This window comes from Manihot esculenta, chromosome 12, assembly GCF_001659605.2.
Source record: "Manihot esculenta cultivar AM560-2 chromosome 12, M.esculenta_v8, whole genome shotgun sequence".
In the NCBI taxonomy this organism is placed as follows: domain Eukaryota; kingdom Viridiplantae; phylum Streptophyta; class Magnoliopsida; order Malpighiales; family Euphorbiaceae; genus Manihot; species Manihot esculenta.
Genome location: NC_035172.2, coordinates 4,184,918 through 4,205,591, shown reverse-complemented (window position 1 = coordinate 4,205,591; position 20,674 = coordinate 4,184,918). Strand labels below are relative to the sequence as shown.

The 20,674-nt window shown below is 33.8% G+C and overlaps 3 protein-coding genes across 3 annotated transcripts; 1 reads left to right on the top strand and 2 right to left on the bottom strand.

Moving 5' to 3' along the window:
* The first annotated feature begins 6,540 nt into the window (after positions 1–6,540).
* Positions 6,541–9,392, top strand: LOC110628353. Its single transcript, XM_021774990.2, has 2 exons — positions 6,541–7,492; positions 8,722–9,392. The coding sequence occupies exons 1-2, from the start codon at positions 7,207–7,209 to the stop codon at positions 9,090–9,092; spliced, it is 657 nt and encodes a 218-aa protein (XP_021630682.1). The 5' UTR covers positions 6,541–7,206; the 3' UTR covers positions 9,093–9,392.
* Positions 9,393–9,616: 224 nt separating this feature from the next.
* LOC110628352 (putative pentatricopeptide repeat-containing protein At3g25060, mitochondrial) lies at positions 9,617–12,808 on the bottom strand. The gene has a single exon (XM_021774989.2). The coding sequence runs from the start codon at positions 12,209–12,211 to the stop codon at positions 10,328–10,330; it is 1,884 nt and encodes a 627-aa protein (XP_021630681.1). The 5' UTR covers positions 12,212–12,808; the 3' UTR covers positions 9,617–10,327.
* Positions 12,809–14,337: 1,529 nt separating this feature from the next.
* On the bottom strand, positions 14,338–20,307 carry LOC110628761 (Usher syndrome type-1G protein homolog). Its single transcript, XM_021775562.2, has 6 exons — positions 20,044–20,307; positions 19,065–19,126; positions 18,688–18,959; positions 17,841–17,915; positions 17,635–17,697; positions 14,338–14,646 (listed from the first exon to the last, which is right to left on the bottom strand). Exons 1-6 carry the CDS (start codon positions 20,148–20,150, stop codon positions 14,602–14,604), a joined length of 624 nt encoding a protein of 207 aa, XP_021631254.1. The 5' UTR covers positions 20,151–20,307; the 3' UTR covers positions 14,338–14,601.
* Between the last annotated feature and the right edge of the window lie 367 nt (positions 20,308–20,674).

Genomic DNA, 20,674 nt, shown 5'->3' with positions numbered 1-20,674 from the left:
GTGTATAGCGGAGTATCAGGAGTCTGATGAGCTGAAGGTTAAAATTGAACAGGCCTGTGAAGCTCATCTTCAGGACTACAAAGACTCTTCTGAATTTAAGGAATTTGTGGCTGAGGCTTGTGAAGAACATCTTGATGAGTATAAAGCTTCTGGTGAAATGAAACAGGCTATCATTGATAAGGCCTACCGCATGTATGTAACTGGCTACAATCGCGGTTTAAGAGAAGCTAGACAGGCTCCTGATATTCCTTTGGCCAAGCTTCGTAGGCGCGAAGTGGACTCAGATGGTGAGTCAGTGCTATACGGGGAGGATGATTTCCCTTTGCCCCGAGGAGATTCTCGGAGGAACATAGACCGGCCAGCTGAGTCTTCGTCAGGGGAATCCGAGATAGGGTCGGAGGAGGATGATCCTGATTCTGAGAAAGACGGCCTCCACCTTGGGTCAGAAGTTGCCCCTACTATTAATGTTGAGAGCTCTGGCCCAAGGGACACCGAGCTTCCTTCGGAGGTGGCTGTAAATAGAGATAATGCAGGCGAGGGTGTTCTTACTGATGTAAGTCCTTTAAGGACTATTTATCCTCCTGCCTCGCCGGAGAGATAAATTGTAATAGTCATTAATGAAATATTAGTTTCCTTCTTGTTTTTCATATTTCTTGACATTTATCTTGTAATACCCGGCTAAACCCCGGTATCGGAATTCCTACGTTCCGGCGGATTTTCCGTTGGAAGTCGGGATTCGAGGATGTCGGAGCTTGCCCTAAGGGTATAAGAAAGGTTTTAAAATGTTTTTAAGTGTTTTTATCATGTTTTGCGTTAAGAAACAATTGAGTTTTGAAATGAAAAGGCCAAGGGGACAAAAGCCAGGTTCGGCCGCCGAAGGTGAAGTTCGGCCGCCGAAAGTTGCATGGTTTTGCATGCACGTTAGGCCGCCGAAGGAGAGTCGGTTGGCCACTACAAAAGCCCCTTTGCCCGAGACTTGAGTGTTAAACACTCTGTTTTTGGGTCAAAGGTAGGTTCAAGCTCTCCTTGGTGTGATTTCTCATGTTTTCCTCAAATCTTGCATGTTTTAACTTGATTTGAGCTTTGTTTTAGAGTTTTGAGCAAAAGGAAGCAAAGTTGAGTACTTGGAGATTTTGAGTGAGTTTCCCCCATCTCCAAGCTTGGATCATCAATCCTCTCGTTCTTCAAGAGGTAAGCATGGATCCTCACCTCCCCTTATGTTGAAAGCAAGTTTTAAGAAGTTTTGGAGAGTTTTATGGCATGCTTTGGGGTATAAGCCTGAGTTTGAGCATATGTTGATCATATGCGTTTTGTTGTTGTTTTTGGGGCTTGAACTAGTTTTGAGGCCTCTAAATGCATGAGCTAGGTTATATGTTAGTTGAGACGTGTTGGTATGCATGTTATGGGTGTTTGGTAGGATTTTGGAGGCTGAGAGCATAAGTGGTGCTCGGATTCTGCCTTTCTGGAGAATCCAGGTTCGGCCGCCGAAGCAAGGTTCGGCCGCCGAACCCCTTGTGGAGGCAGTTTCGGCTGCCAAACCTTGCCCCCGAAAGTTTCGGCCGCCGAAAGAGGGAGTTCGGCCGCCGAAAGTGCATGAGTTTCGTCTCTGGACGAGGCTTTCGGCCGCCGAAGGTGCCGCCGAACATGCATGAGTTTCGTCTCTGGAGAGGGGTTTCGGCCGCCGAAAGTGCCGCCGAAAGTGCCCAGTCCAGCCTTCTTTTGCCCATTTTTCCATGCATGCCTATGATGTTTTAGAGGGGTTTTGGGGAGATAGTAGGAGTTATGTTTAAGTCAGTTTGGTCCTCATTTGAGTCCACCTGTGTAGGTACGGACCCGAGAGACCAAGGAGGCCCACAGAGTTAGAGTTACAGAGACTGCCCAGCAGTTGACAGAGGTGAGTGGAACAGAACTTTATTTTAAACGTTAAAGAACTGTTTTAGCATGATTCATGCATCATTAATGCCATGTTAATGTAGGATGCTTTGCATTAGTATTCACCAAGTTGATGCATTGCATTATTACTTGTATATGTGGATTGGACCGAGGCGATCTCAATAGCCCATAAGTCTGTCGTTATTGTATGTCCTGTGTGAGCTCCTTTGGGGCCGGGAATTTACCTTGGATGAGTCCTGTGAGAGCCCTTATAGGGTCGGGCACCATGAGTAGTTAGTGAAAGACCTGTGTGAGCTCCTTTGGGGGCCGGGCACTGACAGAGGGAGTTTTGGGATCATGTCCAATCCGAGATGTGAAATGTTTGTGCAGTGATGCATCATATGATAGCATGTTTTAAATGTGATTTTTATAGATTCCGCTCACTGGGCTTTAGCAGCTCATCCCTCTCCCTAACCCCATTTTTTCAGGGCCTCAGAGAAGAGAAAGAGAAAGAAAAAGCAAGGGGAAAAGTATATGTAAGAGCATAGAATAGTGGACATGATTATTATGAGAATGATGTACAGTACAGAGTTTATGTAATGGATAGAAATGATGTAATAGTAAGTTATGTATTGAGTTATAGAATTGTGCTTGGCCCTAGTGTATGTTTATCCCTTTGCACATGATCATTTTATGTTTAGCTAAGCTTGGTGCATGGTAGTTTTCTATCTCTGTAGTTACTGTATGGTACCATAGTAGGTATCACTCTCTGAGTGCATACAGACAGAGCATGCATAGTTCCAGCTTAGTGTATGAGAAAGTTTTATAGAAAAGAAAGAGAAAAGTTTCAAGAAAAGAAAAGTTAACAAAAAAAAAACCAAAAGTAACAGTTCAGTTTTAAGTTTAAGTGTGATCATGTATGGGATTTATCAGGTACACAGAGTTGACAGTAGGCTTACTACGGGTCCCGGCGGCCTTAAGCCGATCTGGATCCTAGTGCCGGTGATGGTCCGGTAAGCGGGCTGTTACATATCTCTACTCTTCGTATTTGTGATGTAAACTATATATTTTCATTCATAAGCTCTGAATTAATCTTAAGTTGCGAGCTCAGCTCTTAGCTGATAGTCTGAGAGATCAAATCTCGTACCTTTTTAATGGCAACTATCATGTCAGTTTTTGGCTTTTAGTCCTTCTTTCTTGGTTGTGACTTCGTATATTTGTTCTAGATAAACTGATTTAGGCTTTGATTATAGCCTTTTTATCCTCCTAAGGATTTCTTCATTTATGAGTCCTTCTATGGAGGGAGCTCGGCCTTTCTCTTTGGCCTTCGTATCTTGATCCTTTAAGGATATGAGTCTATCCGAGCTGAGAGCTCGGTCTTGGGCCTTTGTGAATATCGGTCCGAGCTGGGAGCTCGACCTTGAGAGAGATCCAATAGAATAGGGTTTTACAAGGGTTTTGTATTACTGAATAAGGCCTCCTCTTTTATGAGGAGGGGACTCCTCTTTTATACGTTGTCTTGCTTGCTGGTGACGTGTAAAGGTCTCTCCAGGATTAGGCCACGCGTCTCTGCCATGCGGATTCGGAGGTACTAGGGTATCAGTCGCCTGCTCCATGTGTAACGGCCTCTGATTCTTCTCGTGCGTACGTTCAAGCGGATCTGCCAGGCTGTCTGGTGAATATTTTTTTGGATCCTGGGCTAGGCCGAGAGTTGGGCCGGACGCTAAGCCTGAGTGGAGAGGGCCTGCTTCGTGTGGGCCGGGCCGGCTTGAGTGAAGAAGATGGGTCGAGCCCGGCATTGAGGGTTGGATGAGCCAGGCTTGTTATGTATATCAGGTGTGTGGGCCTCTACGTCATGGGCCTTGGGCTGTGGTCAAGCCCCTGGCCCGGGGTGAAGAAATCCAGCGGTCATCACTTTTAAATTTTAAAAAAAATTTTAATAAAATTTATGTAATTTTATAAAAATTTATTTAAATTATTTTTACGCTAGAATGAACCGTTGCAAATCCATCCTAAGAAAATTAGAAGTGAAATTGAAATTAACATTAATTATATGAAAATTTTAATTAAAAGCCTAAATTAGTAAACTTAATATATGATAAGCTAAATATTTAATGTTTTATTTTTATTTTTTTATACCTTCGTTAATTTTCATGAAAAATATTTTTTAACTAGATAAATTATTTTTTATTGTTTAATTTTAATTTAAAAAATAAAATTTATTAGTAAATTTATATAATCTTAATAAACATTTTAAAATATAAAAAATGATGTATTTTTTAATTAAAAAATATTTTTTATTAATTAAAATTTTAAAATATTCTAAATATTAAAAAATACAGAATTTTTTAAAAAAATATATATTTTTTATAATACAAACGAAGTCTAAATATTATAAAAATTGTGATTGTTAGCTTAATTTTTGTGATTAAGTGTTACTTTTTTAATACTCAATTGACAAAACTTAATATCTTTATAATTAATTTTTTTATTTTAACAATGTATTATTATTATTATTATGTAAAACTTTGATATGATCATTTAATTTAACTAATATAAAAAATTTGTATTTTTATGCTATCGCTATATTTTTTTATTATTTTTTAATATAGTGATTAAAAAATTATTATAATTTTAAATATTTATATCATTTAATTAAAACTAAAATAATTTAAACTAATAATTTTTTAATAAAAAATTTAATTTTACAAAATATAATATTTTAATTAAATAATTTTAAAATAAAGCTGAACTGATGAATTAAAAAAAAATAAAAATAAAAACATGATAATAATTCTCCACAATAAATATATATTAAATATTTATTCTAATTTCTTCGATCTTAACATAATTAATACATTAATTCTTATATTTTTAAAATTAAATACTTAAATCTCTATACAATCACTTCATCTAAATTAAAAATTTTTTTATTTATAATTTCATTAATCAATAAATTAAAATAATAATAAATATTTTAAATATCTAAAACACTTTAATAAACTTTTAAATATATTTTAGTACTTAAATTTTAACATAATTAACAGATTAATTTTTATATTTTTAAATTTAAACGGTTCAATTTCTTTGTATGCGTCCGTCCAAAATCAATCGTTTTCTTCGTTATAAATGTTATTTAAATCTAGTGGACGGTCAAACATTTAAAAATATAATTTTCTTCTTTAAATATTTATTGTGAAAATATATAATTTATTTAAATTTATTTAATACTATTTAAAAATAGTTGAAGTTATAAATTTTATTTAAAAATTGAATGAAAAGCTATTTTTAAAAATTTTAAAATTATAAATACTGAAATATTTTAATAAATAGAAATTAAAAAATAAAAGTGTTAAAAATAAATTAAATATGATAATTTAGATAAAAAGTAATTAAGAATTTAAATTATTTTTTGAATGTAAGATAAATAATTAAAATGTTTAAATTTTAATATATGAGAAAAGTAATAAAAGTCTAGCTCTTTAATAATTTTAATTTAAAAAGATGTAATAAAAATATTTTTACTTTTTAACTGTGAGTAATGAACGAAAGAATTGAAATTTGTATCAACGGATTATAAATAAATTTAAAAATATTTAATTTTAAAAATTTAGAAATAAATATATTAAATATATTAAAATTTAAATATTGAAATATAATTTAAACTTTTTAAAAAATAATAAAAATATTTTTATATTTTTAATTATAAAAATAAATAAAAATATTAATGGTTAAACATATTAATTTTACAGATATTTAAATATTTAATTTTAAAAATATAAAAATTAATATATTAAAATTAAAAATTAAAATATAATTTATTTTTAAAATTACTACATAAATTTATAATTTAATTTGTGAATATTATTATTATTAATAAATAATTTTTATATTTTTAAAAATATATTAAAAATATTTATTTTTTCCTCCATTAACCAAATAATCTTTTCATTTATTTTTATCGTTAAAAATATAATAAAATACTAAATTAATCTCCCACTTTCCTTATTCTCCTCTCTTTTTCTCTGTCTTCTTCATGGATTCTTCTCCTTTACTTTTTTAATTTTCTTTTTATTATTATTTAAAGCGAAAGAGAAATGGGTGATTCTTCTTGTTTTTTCCGTTTTTTTCTTTATTATTATCACCTTCTTCTTTTTTTCTATTCTTTCTCTTTCTTCTTCTTTTTTCTTCTTTTTTTTTATTTTTTATCATCATCTTCTTATTATTTTTCTTTTTTTTAAAAAAAAAAATAAATTATTTTATTGACAAAAAAATAAGAATAATATTTTAATAAATTTAAAAAAATATAAATATATTTTAATAAATCTAAAAAAAATAAAAATATTTTAATAAATTTTTAAAAATATAAATATTAACTTATTAATAATAATAATATTTAGAAACTAAATAATAAATTTTATTTGCACGTAAAATTTAATTTTAATTTTTTTTTTAATTTTTCATTTATTTTTATGAAAAAAGTATAGAAGTTATTTTATTTATAAAAAAATAAAAAATATTTTAATAAATTTTAAAAATATAAAAATTAATTTATTAATAATAATAATACAAAAAATTAAATAATAAATCTACCAAATTATTAATAGCTAAATAGGCGCTTGTACGGCAATCCCCTAGATATATTACAGGCGTTTAGACCAAACTAGTTTTACTTTGTTGAGCGTGAAGCTAGGGAGGCGTGCCGCGTCGCTCGATGTTTCAATTTTCTAACCTCCACTCTACCTTAAGCTTTCTATAGAAATCTAACAATCATCAGCCTACCCATCACCCAAAACACTTAACAAGTAGTGAGCCACACATGATTGTCTATCTTCTCTTCTGGGTCTAATGGTTACTGCCCTTTTTTTCTCCGCCTAATGCCTTTTTAATCCCACTCTCATTGCTCATTTTGGCTTTTTGCTGATACCCATTTGGCCCGCCGAAAAGCAAATTTATTTGCTAATTCCACCCACCACTAATCCCCTAAAAGTCTTTATTTTCCTGGAAGCTAAAGAAGCTCAGGAAAAGCTTCTGCCTTTATTTTGCTTAGAGGACAGATCTGTAACTTTGCAAACCCATGTTTTGATGATTAAACCTGATTTTATGAGCTGGTTTTCTTGCTTTTCTTGTAAATTTCAGACCCACTCTTCATTTTTTTTAATCTTTGTTTCCTTTTTCCCAGTTGTTCCTGCTCGTGTGTAAAGCGTAATTAGGTTTAAATGAAAAAGAAGAGCTTCTTTTTGTTTTCTGCCTGAAATTAAAGATCTTTAGGTTTTAAAATCCCCCTTTTGTTTTCCTGAAAATAGAGGGTGGGCATTGTTTGTTGAAGCAGAGATGATTTATTTGTTGTTCTTAGTTCTGTTTGCTGAGGGAGTTGTGGCATTCTTATTACTAGTAGATATTGGTCCCTTGAGAGAGTTAGTGATAAAGAGTTTAGATCAGCTGAAGATGGGAAGGGGTCCAGCCACAGTGAAGACCATTGCTGGTACCATGTCTTTGATTCTTGTTTCAAGCATTACGAGTAGTTTTAAGATCCAAAACAAGGGGGCAAAGCTTGGCACTATGTCACCTATGGATCAGGTTCTGTGGAGGACCTACTTGCTTGAGGCATCACTCATTGGTATGGTCCTCTCCTCCCTGGCTTCTTCTATTTGATTTTTTGTTTCAATATACTGTTTCTTCATTTTGTTTGTATCATGATGCTTAGAGTTGCTTTAGATTCAGAGGATTGTGCTTTCCAGTTTTAGCTTATTGGGTAATTGAACATTAAACGAACTCAAATAGCTAAAGGCCTCTTCAGGGATGGGTATTGCTTTTAATAGTACAGAAAGTTGAGATAAGAATCATAGACAATATTTCGAGTCTTGACTCTTGAGAATCTGTGAGATACCAGAGATGTTAGATTTGGATGCAAATTGGTGAACACAATGACCTTCTTGGGGACAGTATGTGCATCTCTAGTATTATGTGGTCACCCACTAAGTATCATTCTCTGTCTTTTGCTTCGGATAAATCTAAAATTTCTGTCTCTTACTGGGATTCAAAGTCCATAAGTCAACCATTCTGTAGAAGATTTCCCATGGTTTTCAACTCTTCATTACTCATATAATATTTTTTTTTTTACCTCTGATCATCTTGTGGAAGGCTAATGTCAGTAGAAGTAATTGCATAGCCATAATTGCTTTCTTTTTGGTCAGAACATATTGCATTTTTTCTGAATTTTCTATAAATGGAGTTGTACAAAGAAATAATTGAACTTTGTCCTATGATGCACATGTTGGTCATTGGTGTCACTATAACATTTTGGAGATATTTGATCAGGTTTGAACATAATAGGGAGGAAGTAGAAAACCATTAGTAGGCTTTGAGAAGGAGAAAACTGAAAGCCACACTGGTCCTTGTATTCTTCTTGGATGGAAAAGGCCCTCTTCATTGTTGATCTGAAAAGGAGAAAACTATCATAGGTTTTCACACTTCTTTTTTTGTTCGTCAAAGGTAAAAACACTCATAAAACAGAGAAGGATAGTTTCTGAAGAATCCTCGTGTGCTTCAAATATCGAGTAGACAAAGGGTTTATGTGGTTTTCTGTCATTTATCACACAAAAGTCAATTGCACCTTAATCTTTTCAGTTTTATAGCTGTTAGTTACGAGAGACATAAGTCATTTATAATGCGCTCTGCGAGCTCACCAATTATGGATTTATAATGCGCTCTGCGAGCTCACCAATTATGGCATGTTGTGAACCTCGAAGCTATGCTGCATCATATAACCAATGTAGTTTTTAATTGAACTATTCTTGGTCTTTGGTTCAGTCCACTGTCCTTAATTACTTGAACTTGATCTTTCAGGTTTCACACTATTTCTTGGCTTCATGATTGATCGTATGCACCACTATCTAACGGAATTTATTGGATTGAGAAGTAGCATTGGATCTTCAAAAGAAGAAGTTGAAAGGCTTCAAAAAGAGAAAATGCAGCTTAAAGACAAGGAAGAGAAAGCTTCCAAGGAAATACAGCAACTCAAGGAACAAATTTCTACTCTAACAAAGAATTTGAACAAGCTGAAGTTGGAAAATGAAGAGAAGGACAAGCAAATTGAAACCGCCGAAGCTCATGTTGTTTCTCTTCAGAAACAATCTGCTGACCTGCTACTTGAATATGACCGTTTGTTAGAAGACAACCAAAATCTTCAAGCTCAAAGTCTAGGATACAAGGGCTGAGGAAATTCTGAAATTTGCCAAGTAATTCAGGTTTTGTGAAGTATTTTGTTTTACCAATTTCATGGAAATGGCCATTAATCAATCCATCATGGCTGGGTAAAATGAGGCATTAGCAACATTTTCCCAGAGCAGAGAATGACTTCCATTGACAAGGATGAAAAATTTTGTATTCTCAATCTAGAATCGTTGATTCTGCCATCTTTGTTTTCTGTTTTTGGTAATGACTTTTCGTTTCATTTAGCTTGCTCCAACTGATATAGTAGTCATCTGATTTAGATTGTTGATGATCATTTTGGTAGAGATGGTTGGAATTATTCACAAATGTATTACGTTTCCTCTTTCCTTGTGTGTGCACTTGTGTGTTTTGTTGCAAGTGTGCCTATTTGCTATTACAAACAGTGGAGGAATTTGTCAAGCAAATTATGGACAGATTAGAAAATAGATGGAGCGGATAACTAAAATTTTTTTTTCCTTTCCAGCTGAATTATCCAAGCAATTGAAGAAAATGTTGAAACATCTTCCTCTACCACAATGCAAATTTCAGATTTCACGATTGAACAATAATATCTTACGTTTGAATACAGTATTGGGAAAAAGTCCAAGAGCTTCACAATGTGTTTAGTACCTAACTTGTAGTGCATGAGCAAAAGAAATTATTCAGTATTTGAACGATTTCGTAATAGATATTTACCTCCATTAGTTTAGAAACTAGTGGAGATTTCCCCTTATCTTTCTCATAAAAAGCTTGAAGGGCTTCCTTTTGTGCATTAAGATTGAATCATTTAGTAACATGCATTTGACTCTTGATCAGTGTCAGAGAGCAAGATAATTCCAGGACAAAAACATCAGAGCCTCATCTTTCATATAGAAAGCTGGTCCATATTATATATCAGTTGCAGAAGCAAATTCCTTTTCATTTGCGTCGACCATTTTTTTTTTCACAGGCCTTTGGTTGCTTGTCCAGCCAGATAAATGCTCCGGTCAAATGAATGAACATCTGATTGTGACCGAGTCTTCCAGTTCCAAAAGTCCTCGGTAGATCACTGTACCATGGGAGGCAGGTCTAGAGATTAACAGCAGCGTCAAATATCCTTTTGACAACATGTGCAAGTGCAACAATACTCTGCTAGAACCTGCTACGGGAGTCTTCTTGTTTGATGTGAATCATTCAAGAACAAGGATATAATAATCTCCAAAGTTTTCTATACCCTGTCGGTGCTAATTATGATTGAAAATCAAAGCTCCATCTGAAGCAGCCATTGATGTGATTGAAATTGTGGGTTTTCTGCAACAAGGATCGCAAAGTGATTACACAAAAAATGTCCTTTGTCCTCAAACTCCAACTCAGTATCTGGGACACATCTGTTAGCTCTCATCTCATTGTCCAGAATACCCAATATTTGCACTATGTCTTCAAATAGATGGTGGTTCTTGTCTTCCATTAGAAAAACTTGGTGCTTCCCATTCACTTCCACTGCACTATAACCAGGCACTTTCTTCATTCCTTTGTTTCTCATGATCTTCCTCAAAACAGCTGCTTCCTCCCATTTCTTTGCCGTGGAAAAGAAGTTTGAAACCAAAACATAAATTCCCAAATCATCTGGATTTGACTCAAGAATCTTCTTTGCTGCCATATCTCCAATCAATATTTTTTTATAATTATAGCAACCTGACAAAAGAGCAACCCAAATGCCAATCCCTGGTTCAGTGTGCATTGATTCTATTAGCTGATAAGCTTCTTCCACTTGTCCTGCTCGGCTCAAAAGATCAACCATACAAGCATAATGTTTCTCATCTGGCTGGATCTTGGATTCATTAACCATGAAATGAAACCATTGTTTACCTTCTTCTACTAGTCCTGAGTGGCTACAAGCTGATATAAGAGAAGCAAAAGTTGCATGATCTGGACTTAAGTTTGTTTCTCTCATCTGTTGGAATAGCAAGAGAGCTTCCGTTCCATCTCCATGGGTTCCATAGCTAGCAATCATTGCATTCCACAATATCAAGTCCCTAGAATCTATTTGATCAAATAAAGTACGTGCATAAGAAAGTGCTCCACATTTTGAATACATGTCAATCAATGCTGTGCCTGAAACTTGCTCCAAATGAAGCCTTCTAACAATGTATCCATGTAGAGATTTTCCCCATTTCAAATATCCCAATTGTGAACATGCCAAAAGCGCACTGATAAGACAAACGGAATCCGGTTTGAACCCAAAACTCTGCATCTCAACCAGCAATACAAGTGCATTCCCTGCAAAACCATTCTGAGCAAAACCAGAAATTAGTGCTCCCCAAGAAATAACATTCTTATTCGGCATCTCCTTGAAGACAAGAGAAGCATGCTCCAGTAACCCATTCTTAGCATACATATCAACAAGGCTAGTTTCAAGGAGGATATTATCCATGGCCATCTCTCTTCTAACTATATACCCATGAATAGAAAGACCCAATTTTGAAGCACCAAGACTACCACAAGCCTGAATCAACCCCACTATCGCAACTGCATCACCTTCAAAACCCACCTTCTGCATTTTCCTATAAATATCAATGGCATCCAATGCCCGCCTGCTTTTTACAAAGCCAGTTATCATAGTAGTCCAACTCACAATATCCTTTTTCAACATTTTATCAAACACAACTTTTGCTTCGTCCATTTTCTCGCTTTTAGCGTACAAATTCAAAACGGATGACGCAACAAACACATCATGCCTATATCCATAATCCATTGCCTGATGCCAAATTTCCTCTCCCACTTCCAACTCCATCAAGCTTGAACAGGCCTTTAGCGTGACAGTGAAAGTGGAGCTATCAGGTCTAACTCCCTCCGCTACCATTTTATAGTAAAGTTTTAAAACTTCTCTCGGACAAATTCGAGAATATGCAATTATCATAGAATTCCATGCATCAACGCCTCTTTGAGTCAATCTATCGAATATGTGGCGGGCGGACACGATATCGCCAATGCGCCCATATGACGCGATAAGGCGGACAAGAGAGTTAGAGTTGGTGGAGAGACCAGTCGTAAGCATGAGAGTATGGATTTGGGCGATGGATATTTTGTCTTTGCAAGCAAAAATGAGAGATTTGAGGCAATTTGGCCATGGAAGTGACCGCATTTATAAATCATCAGAATCAAATAAGAAATGAAAATGCAGGGAAACAGATTTCAAATAGATTTTGGATTTTCTATCACCATCAACCGTGAACCCCATATCATAAAAAGGTCTTCTTTTGCTTTCTTGGTGAAACCTTAATCAATTTCCATGAATTCTCGTCAAAAAATGGAAAACAAATCCTTTTACCTGGTTTGCTGACAGTTGATGGGCGACATAAATTTCCCACTTGCTCAGCCGCTTTTTTTACAAAGTAATTGTGAAATGGATAAGAATAGATTCTCCTACGTACACAACTGTCTAATTGGCCGAGGATTTTGTGAGATAAACACTTCAATTAGAAGCCAAGTGCACATTCAAGAACTTGATTTGAAGCAGCTGCAGTCTTGAAGAGCGTCGTTTGCGTTTGATATTTTACATGCTTTCTGATAAACAGTGGAAGCTGAAAACTATAACATGGAAGATCAGAAAGGAAACACAAATTTCATGGACACCAACTCGAGCACCAGGTGCAATTCCAGCAAGAAAATCAGCACATCTGTTTGCCTCGCAAATTATTTAGAAGTTCAAATATTATAACTTTATTATTTAGTTTATGATGGAAAATGGAGATTTACAATTTAGTCCGGATTATAGTTAGCGATTAAAATTTATATTTTTAAAAATTTATTAAAATATTTTTATATTTTCTTTCTATCAATGGAATAGTTATTTCGTCTTTTTTTTCTTTTAACATTAGATGAAAGAGAAGAGATAAAATTTTTAAAATATAATTTTACCTTTAAATAAAATTCTTTATTTAGTCGTTGGATATTATTATTATTAACAAGTTAATTCTTACATTTTCAAAAATTTTTTAAAATATTTTTATCTTTTTTTCATATTTATTAAAATATTTTTATTTTTTTTATCAATAAAATAATTTATATCTTTTCTCATATCTATTAAAATGCCTTTATCGTTTCTTTCCATTAACGAAATAGTCATTTCTCATCGTTTCTTTTCGTTAATAAAATTATCCCTCCCTATATTTTTAGAAATCTATTAAAACGTCTTTATCGTTTCTATTTGTCAACAAAATATTCTTTATTTTTTCTCACATCTATTAAAATGTCCTTATCGTTTCTTTTTGTCAACGAAATAGTCCCTATCTTTTCTTTTCTCCTCCTCTTCCTTCTCAAAAGAAGAAGAAGAAAAAAAAGAAAAAAAAGAAGAAGAAGAAAAAGAAACAGAAGCAGAAGCAGAAGAAGGAGGAAAAACTGATGAAGATGAAAAGGAAGGAGGAGGAGGAAGAGGAGAAAGAGGAGGAGGAGGAAAATAATGGGATAATTTAATTTTTTTTAACGGCAAAAATAGACGTAAGGATTATTTTATTGACGGAAAGAAAAAATAAAGACGTTTTAATAAGTTTCTAAAAATATAGAGTGTGACTTATTAATAATGGTAATACTCAAAAATTAAATTATAAATCTCTTATAAAAAAAATTATTAGTTGATAGTTGATTAGTTTTCACCGTGGATTATACTTTTCAAAATCTCAAAACATTGTAATATATATTTTTTAAAAATTTAGATATTAACTAGAATTTCTCCATAATAATTAAATAATAATTTTTTCAGTTTTTTTTTTTTTTACTATTTTCTCAGGCCGAAATCACCCTCCATTTGGCTTTCACTGGGCTTTTTGCTACAAAGAAATTGCATCATCATAATGACAACTTTCTGAGAGGGAAATGGTTTATTTAATTTGCTTCTGATTGGCAATCGTACCTACCCGAGAAAAAAAATGCCCATAGAAGCTAATTGGCAATTATCCTCAAATATGCTATTTTTTTAAAATTATATATATAAATACTCACTAATCTCAAAATCAATTAGCAAAATATTTGAATGCATTTAGCCTCTTAGCCTAAAAGAATATCTGGAAACTGTATACCAACAATAAATGCAGCCTAACTATGGGAGTAACCCAAGCTTAAACGGAGCCCGTAATTATCATCTGTGCTCAATCCTCTATTTCCTTGTACATTTTGAAGGTGGAAAAAAACCCCTAAAGTTTAGAGCTGTAATGTTTATTTTAAGTTGAGCTATTTAATTACAAGCAGCACTTTATAAAACCCCATAAAAAGTTGAGTGAATAGATCACAAGAATTTCATTAAATATAAAAGATCCTGCTAGTAGAAGAAAAACACCTATGGCTGGTGCCAAGCTAAAAATTCAACCAGTCTCATATCTATAAAGAGCCAGTCAGGCCACTTTCAGCAATAATACACCAAACAAAAATCAACAGGGAAAACTTGTTACATCTTGGTGGTATATTAATCAAACACAGCCCTGCCAATTGGACCGTCCATCCAATAATACATGCAAGTATGCACTTCCCTTTCCAATGCTAGCCCCTAGATTCCAATGCTAAAAGTATCTTTTTTCTTGGACCCTGAAATCACCAAAAGATACTGATGAGTTGGGCATAGAAGTGGCAGAAGGAAACAATAAAAACAAGACGCTCAATCAAAAAATTAGAGTAGAATTACACCAGAACGCATTAAGTTATCATGGAACCTGAATGCTTTTCCAATTTCTAGCATTCCAGACATAAAAGTTCACACTTAGTAAGCTAGGCAAGAAACTAATTTAGATCATACACAGACAGAGACACTTCCCTCCTCAAATTCCAAGTGAGCAGGCGACAAAAAGTTGAACCAGTTTTCTAAAAAAAGAAAAAGAAAAGAGGGCTGCTAACCAGAGGTTGGATTAGTATCTCAAACTGTAGGGAGTAAGGAATTAAAAATCAACAACACCCGTCCTAATGAGCATATACAACTGAAACGTTTGATATAGGTAATTTCTTTATAGTCTTTAGAAAAGACTATTTTTCTTCGTAATTTGTTATTCAAAGATAATTAGAAATACTCCATGATAGTTAAGCTAGTCAAGATAATTTCTGAATTAATGATTTTATTGACATATGATATTATGAAATAATTTTTGCACATTATACTTGCTTTCATGATTTAGTTAAATATTGATCACACCCTCTTACTTAATCATACTTTCTTTTTCAAATAATACAACAAAACTATGATATTCCAAATATAATGTTCTCAAAAAGAAAATGCACATCAAATATATTACAAGCGACATTTCCATATGAACTTATTATGATGTGATAAAATGCAATCTTAATTCTATAGTTTTCAACTTTAATTCAACATTTTATAGTAGTTTAATTATTTTTATCCCATTTCATTTTAACTTTTTTATAGTTTATTTTAGGTTAGCTGATATATTTTTTTTAGCCTCCTTTTATTGAACAGTCTAGCTCTATTCTTCTCTTTATTTTGATTTTTATTTTTATGAAACTACTACTCATTGATTTTATAAACTTAAAAATTAAACAGGGTTGTAGCATGTGATATTAAATCTAGTAACAAACATAGATTTTCAACTTAAATAAAATAGTCAAAGTTAACCCATACAGGAATAACTCTAGTAATAGGCTTGGAACTTTTTATTGTTTTTATATTTGATAACCATTTTATTTCAATGTATGGAACCTGCCAACCATTCATCTTATGTTTTCATATATATTTTATTGTGATCATTTGATTAATGGCTTACGTTTTGTTAAAACAAATCTTCAAAGTCTAACTGCAGAACCCCGTTGCTTCATGCTTGTCAGTATAATAGTTAACTAATAGTTTAATTTTAAAATAAATACTAAAAAGTCTAACTGCAGAAAACATATTGTTAACTGTTAAAGACCTTGTCAACCCATTTTGAAAATATCTATCCTCTCTTTGAAGCAAAAAGGCCTTTTAAATATCTAAACCGCTATTTATAAGTGCCTAAGATGCAGCTAACTTTGATAGCCTCTCTACTTTCACATGTATTGCTGTATTCCTCCTTCATTGTCTTTCATTGTGACATTCTAACTCCACCATAAGAAAATTGAGCATCTCAATTGTTAATTGCCCACTTTGTTTCTTAAAGGTATTTTCAGTAACCACTCATCCTCTTGATCTGTTCTAGACAAGGTGTTCCTGGAGGAGTTTAGCATATGTGGTAATATGTGCCTATGTGGCTGTCTGCATGTATGCAAGAAACTCAAGCAATTCATGCAATCCACATTCCAAGCTTGTTTCAAAATTTTGATGATGTAATTAGATATATTGATGAGTGCTTCGCTGCTCCAAGATCATATAATACCCTTAGTTTGATGGGACCTGTGGTTTTGGATAATCTTCATAAGAGAGGAGGTTTACCTAGGATTTTAGGCAAACTTCAGAAAGAAAGGAGGTTTCCCTCGTTACAAAATAAAAGTTCAATAAGACTGTACGGCTTTTGGCAAACACAACTATGTTCCGGAGTTCTGATCCACCTCAAACTAAAAAGATAATATAATAATGACAAATGTAATTAGCGTTGGACTTCTAATTTTGAACAAGGACTTTCAGAATTAAAGATCCTTTTGAGGAAAGTTTCACCTTTCACATTTCTTTAATGCATATCAATAAAGGCCAGTCCCTAGCCATTCATCATCAACAACGACAAAAAAAATTGATGCATGAACAGCTAAAAGTTTAAACCCATTTCCAAGCCCATCACCTTTATAAGTTTGAGTTGTTGAGCCCCCAGGTGAATTATGGTTTTTATCTACACCCCCAGACATTTTTTTTGAAAACACATATAGCCCTTTTCTACTGAAGTTGAAAATGTGGAGCACAAGACCCGTTTAATTGGGGAGTTAATAAGGTAGGAGAGAGAATTATTGTTACATTATGACTTGATAGAACAAAAAGAATAGGTTGTGGGCTAGATGGCATGATATCCATAACAGAATTTAATGAATAGTTTTTCTCCGCTCAAAACAAAATTTCTTTATCCATTTCAGATTCAGAAGAATACCTTGCTCTGCAACTTTGGATCTCCTATTCTTGACAATGGATTGTAGTTGTGGGCTAGATGGCACGATATCCATAACGTAAGTTAATGAATCACAGGTTAAAACACGTAAAAAGATTGGGATTGGAGTTTTTGAGATGGGAGAATTTTGTCCCTGTTGAAGGAGATCCGATCATTCAAGGGTTTGATGTGGAATGTCTACAGTTATATTCTTGCTCAGGGTTGGGATTTTAATGAATGTCTACAGTTATATTCTTGTTCAGCTTTGGGATTTTAATTGTTCTGATTTGTTTTTCACCTCTTACTAGGTTTGGTCTAAATACAATACTATGCTTCGTCACGCTACTTTCCCTTCCTGAATTTTTCATTTTTCTGTAATTTTCTGAAAAATGTAAGCAGAACTTTATATATATATTCACTTAATGTTGATTAAAACAAACTTGAAAAGTTGTTTAGCCAAGATGAAAATGCACCACAAAAGAAAAGCATGTCATGTCTGAGAGGACCAGGTTAAGTTTACCATTGGCATTCCTATAGCCTTGAGATCCTCATCATTCATGTGTACAAGGGCTGTCATATCAACCTGTAGAGACTAAAGTAAATGAGAAGAAGTCCCTGAAGATGATGTTCAGAGCCAGCAAATAATATACATACATATATATATATATATATATATATATATAGAGAGAGAGAGAGAGAGAGAGAGAGAGCAAAAAATTTACTTACTTCCTCCGCTTGAAAAGTAATGAGGTACTTTTCAAGGCCTATTGATTGCAGAAAAGCTTCAATTGAAGTATCAGCCTGCACCAATATGGGTAGAACTTACAAATAAGAAAAGGAAGCTACAGCCTATAGGAACAAGTGCATGTGCATTCGTGTTAGACACTAATGCGGTAGTAGTAATGGTCTTCCTAATTATTGCCTTTCATGAAAGGGACCCCCTCCCTCTCTCACAAGCATGGTAAAGGCACAACATGAGGGGCATGCAAAAGCTTACACGTATCAACTCTTCTACACTAAAGACACGGAATGAGAGAATTACAAAACATATGAAAATTCACAAATGCAATAAGTGATAATAAATTTCTTTCCGTCAACAATAAATTTTCATTGCAATGGGGTAGATAAATTGTGTACGTGCAAACAACCTTCAACTATGATACAAATGCTAGCAATGCTTTTCATTACTCAATTTGCAACAGCCTCTTATTTCACTTAATAATTTATATGTAATGCATTAGTTAATCAAGTTTTTCCCTTTTTTCTTCTCTAGTTATATCAAAACATAAACTTACAAGTCACGTGTCTCAGATTCCAAATCCAGAGCATGCTCCATGTGCCACTTTCATTTTTTTAGGTGACCATTCATTGTACATAGAAAAATCATTAACCCTTGTTAAACATGCAATAGCACACAACAAACCTTACCAGAAAAGTAATCCCAGACAGTAGTTACAGGTATTTTGATTAAGGCAGCAAACAATGTGAACAAACAGAAGCTGTGTGCCTAAGGTAGCCTCTGACAGAAAATAAAAAAAAAAAAAGAAGAGGAGAAAATGAAGTAGATACATGCCTTTTGCTGAGACTTTTTTCTAGGAGCCACACTAGCAACCTTTTTAATCTCTGGCTCAGGTGCTTCAACTGCAACACTTCTTCGAGCTGGTTTAGCAGCCTCCGATTTTCGTTTAGGTGGATCAGCATTAACTGGTTGTGAATTCAAAGTCCCAGATAGTTTCTCACGTAAATCCAACATGCCTGAAACTGACCCCCTTCCACTTTGTGAGGCTTGTGGGAGACTCTTCCTTTGAAGCTTTAGCCGAAGATCTTGAGAACTGACTTTTCGATCTTCACAAGCCATTAACAAAAAGTCAAAAACCAAATACAGTTAATTTGATTGCATCCAAAAATAGCAGCAATTTTAGTTGCCTGTATGTCACAGTCAACGCATACTTGAAAATTGTGGTCCATCCTCGTCATAGAGATCGTGTTCCCACTTATCATCTTGCCTCTGCCTGCAAAACATGTAGAAACAACTTGCTAATAGAATTTGGACCTTACTAAACAGGAAGTAAAAGACAAAGAACAAGCAATCTAGAGGAGTTGTGGAACAGGAATACCATGCAATGAACTCAACCCCTGCAATGCATAACCCAAAAAAAAATGCTCTAAACTTGGAAAGCAAATAGAAACCCAAAAAAATTCTCATGGTATTCTTTTTGTTCTTTTCAGCAAAACGTATAACATGCCTTGCATAATGAACAAATTTAAGTTTGCAAATAAGAACAACAAAATGCTTCACCAACATAGAACCTTCCATGAGGGAATATAATGCTCTATTTTGTGACAAAGGATCTCCATCTCTCATCGAGAAGAATGAAAATCCCAAATTAGACTTTCCCACCCTTGGCATCTAATGCCCCAATTATATTCTGATATTTCCTCAATCTATTCACACAATAAATTTTGGGTGAAAATTCATAGGCAAAATTTGAATGTCATGTACTAGTATTCAGCTAGCTTCTCAAACTAAATAAAAAGTTAACAGCACCCGCAGCATTCCTCAAATCTGTATTCTATGGCATCACATGAATGCTCCCAAGGGAAAACGGCAATTTATCAGCCGAACTGGGGAGGGGCCCAAAAAACTAGATATATCAACCCAATTCTCCACAAAATGAACACTCCAATTTGAAGTGATTGAATATCCAAACAAATGATTTCCAATGCAAAATGAGAGCAACAGGGAAGGAGTGGAAAAATTAAATGAAGAGAATCTCTTTGGATAAAATTGAAAAGGGCAAAAGACATTAAGAAAATTAAAACTTCATACAAGCATGCGAACAATGTGAATAAACAGAAAATGCAAACTAAAGGAAATCATCTGAGAGAAAGAAAAAGGGAGTTCAAAGCGATTTCCGGAAATACCAACCTCTTGCCTGTAATTTGCCGCTGGCGAGTAAAGTCGCTGGTAGAATTGCCATTAAGACGCTCCTTTACCGACCTCTTCGCTGCAGCCTCCACTCGATCAGCATACATGTCTATGCAATCGTAAAACCCTAACACGAACGGGACTGGAATTAATTTTGCGATGCTTTGGAGTGGAAGGGAGAGAAAATCAAAGCCCTAACCCTTCATCTTAGGAGTGGAGGCACAAGTAATCGGATTTATTTGCAGACAATTTCGAATTCTATAGAGAGATTATATATACATAATATGTGAACCTTTTTACAAGTAAATTTTATTTTTATCAATAATTACCGTTAAAATTTAATATGCGAAAAAAGCATAAGCAACAATTTAATCCCTTAACTTTAAGTTAATATCCAATAACCCCATAAACTATTGGATGAATTACTGTAAAATTTTTAAATTATTCAATTAATTTATTTATATTTAAAAATTATTCAATTAAAATATTTTTATATTTTATAGAACTAACGGATCTAATATAAAAACTCAAAATAAAAAATAAGATTAATAAATTTAAAAAACCTCAATATAATAACTTAGAATTATAGATAAGACATAGTTTCAAAGTAGGGGTGACCAATATTAAGTTT

Excerpts from the sequence above, each read along its gene's own strand:
- LOC110628353 (XM_021774990.2), top strand. The coding sequence starts at position 7,207 with ATGATTTATTTGTTGTTCTTAGTTCTGTTTGCTGAGGGAGTTGTGGCA. Across the intron at positions 7,493-8,721 it reads GCTTGAGGCATCACTCATTG|GTTTCACACTATTTCTTGGC; the intron begins GTATGGTCCTCT and ends TTGATCTTTCAG.
- LOC110628352 (XM_021774989.2), bottom strand. The coding sequence starts at position 12,211 with ATGCGGTCACTTCCATGGCCAAATTGCCTCAAATCTCTCATTTTTGCT.
- LOC110628761 (XM_021775562.2), bottom strand. The coding sequence starts at position 20,150 with ATGTATGCTGATCGAGTGGAGGCTGCAGCGAAGAGGTCGGTAAAGGAG. Across the intron at positions 17,698-17,840 it reads TTACTTTTCAAGCGGAGGAA|GTTGATATGACAGCCCTTGT; the intron begins GTAAGTAAATTT and ends TAGTCTCTACAG. Across the intron at positions 14,647-17,634 it reads AGGCTATAGGAATGCCAATG|GGTCCAAGAAAAAAGATACT; the intron begins GTAAACTTAACC and ends TGGTGATTTCAG.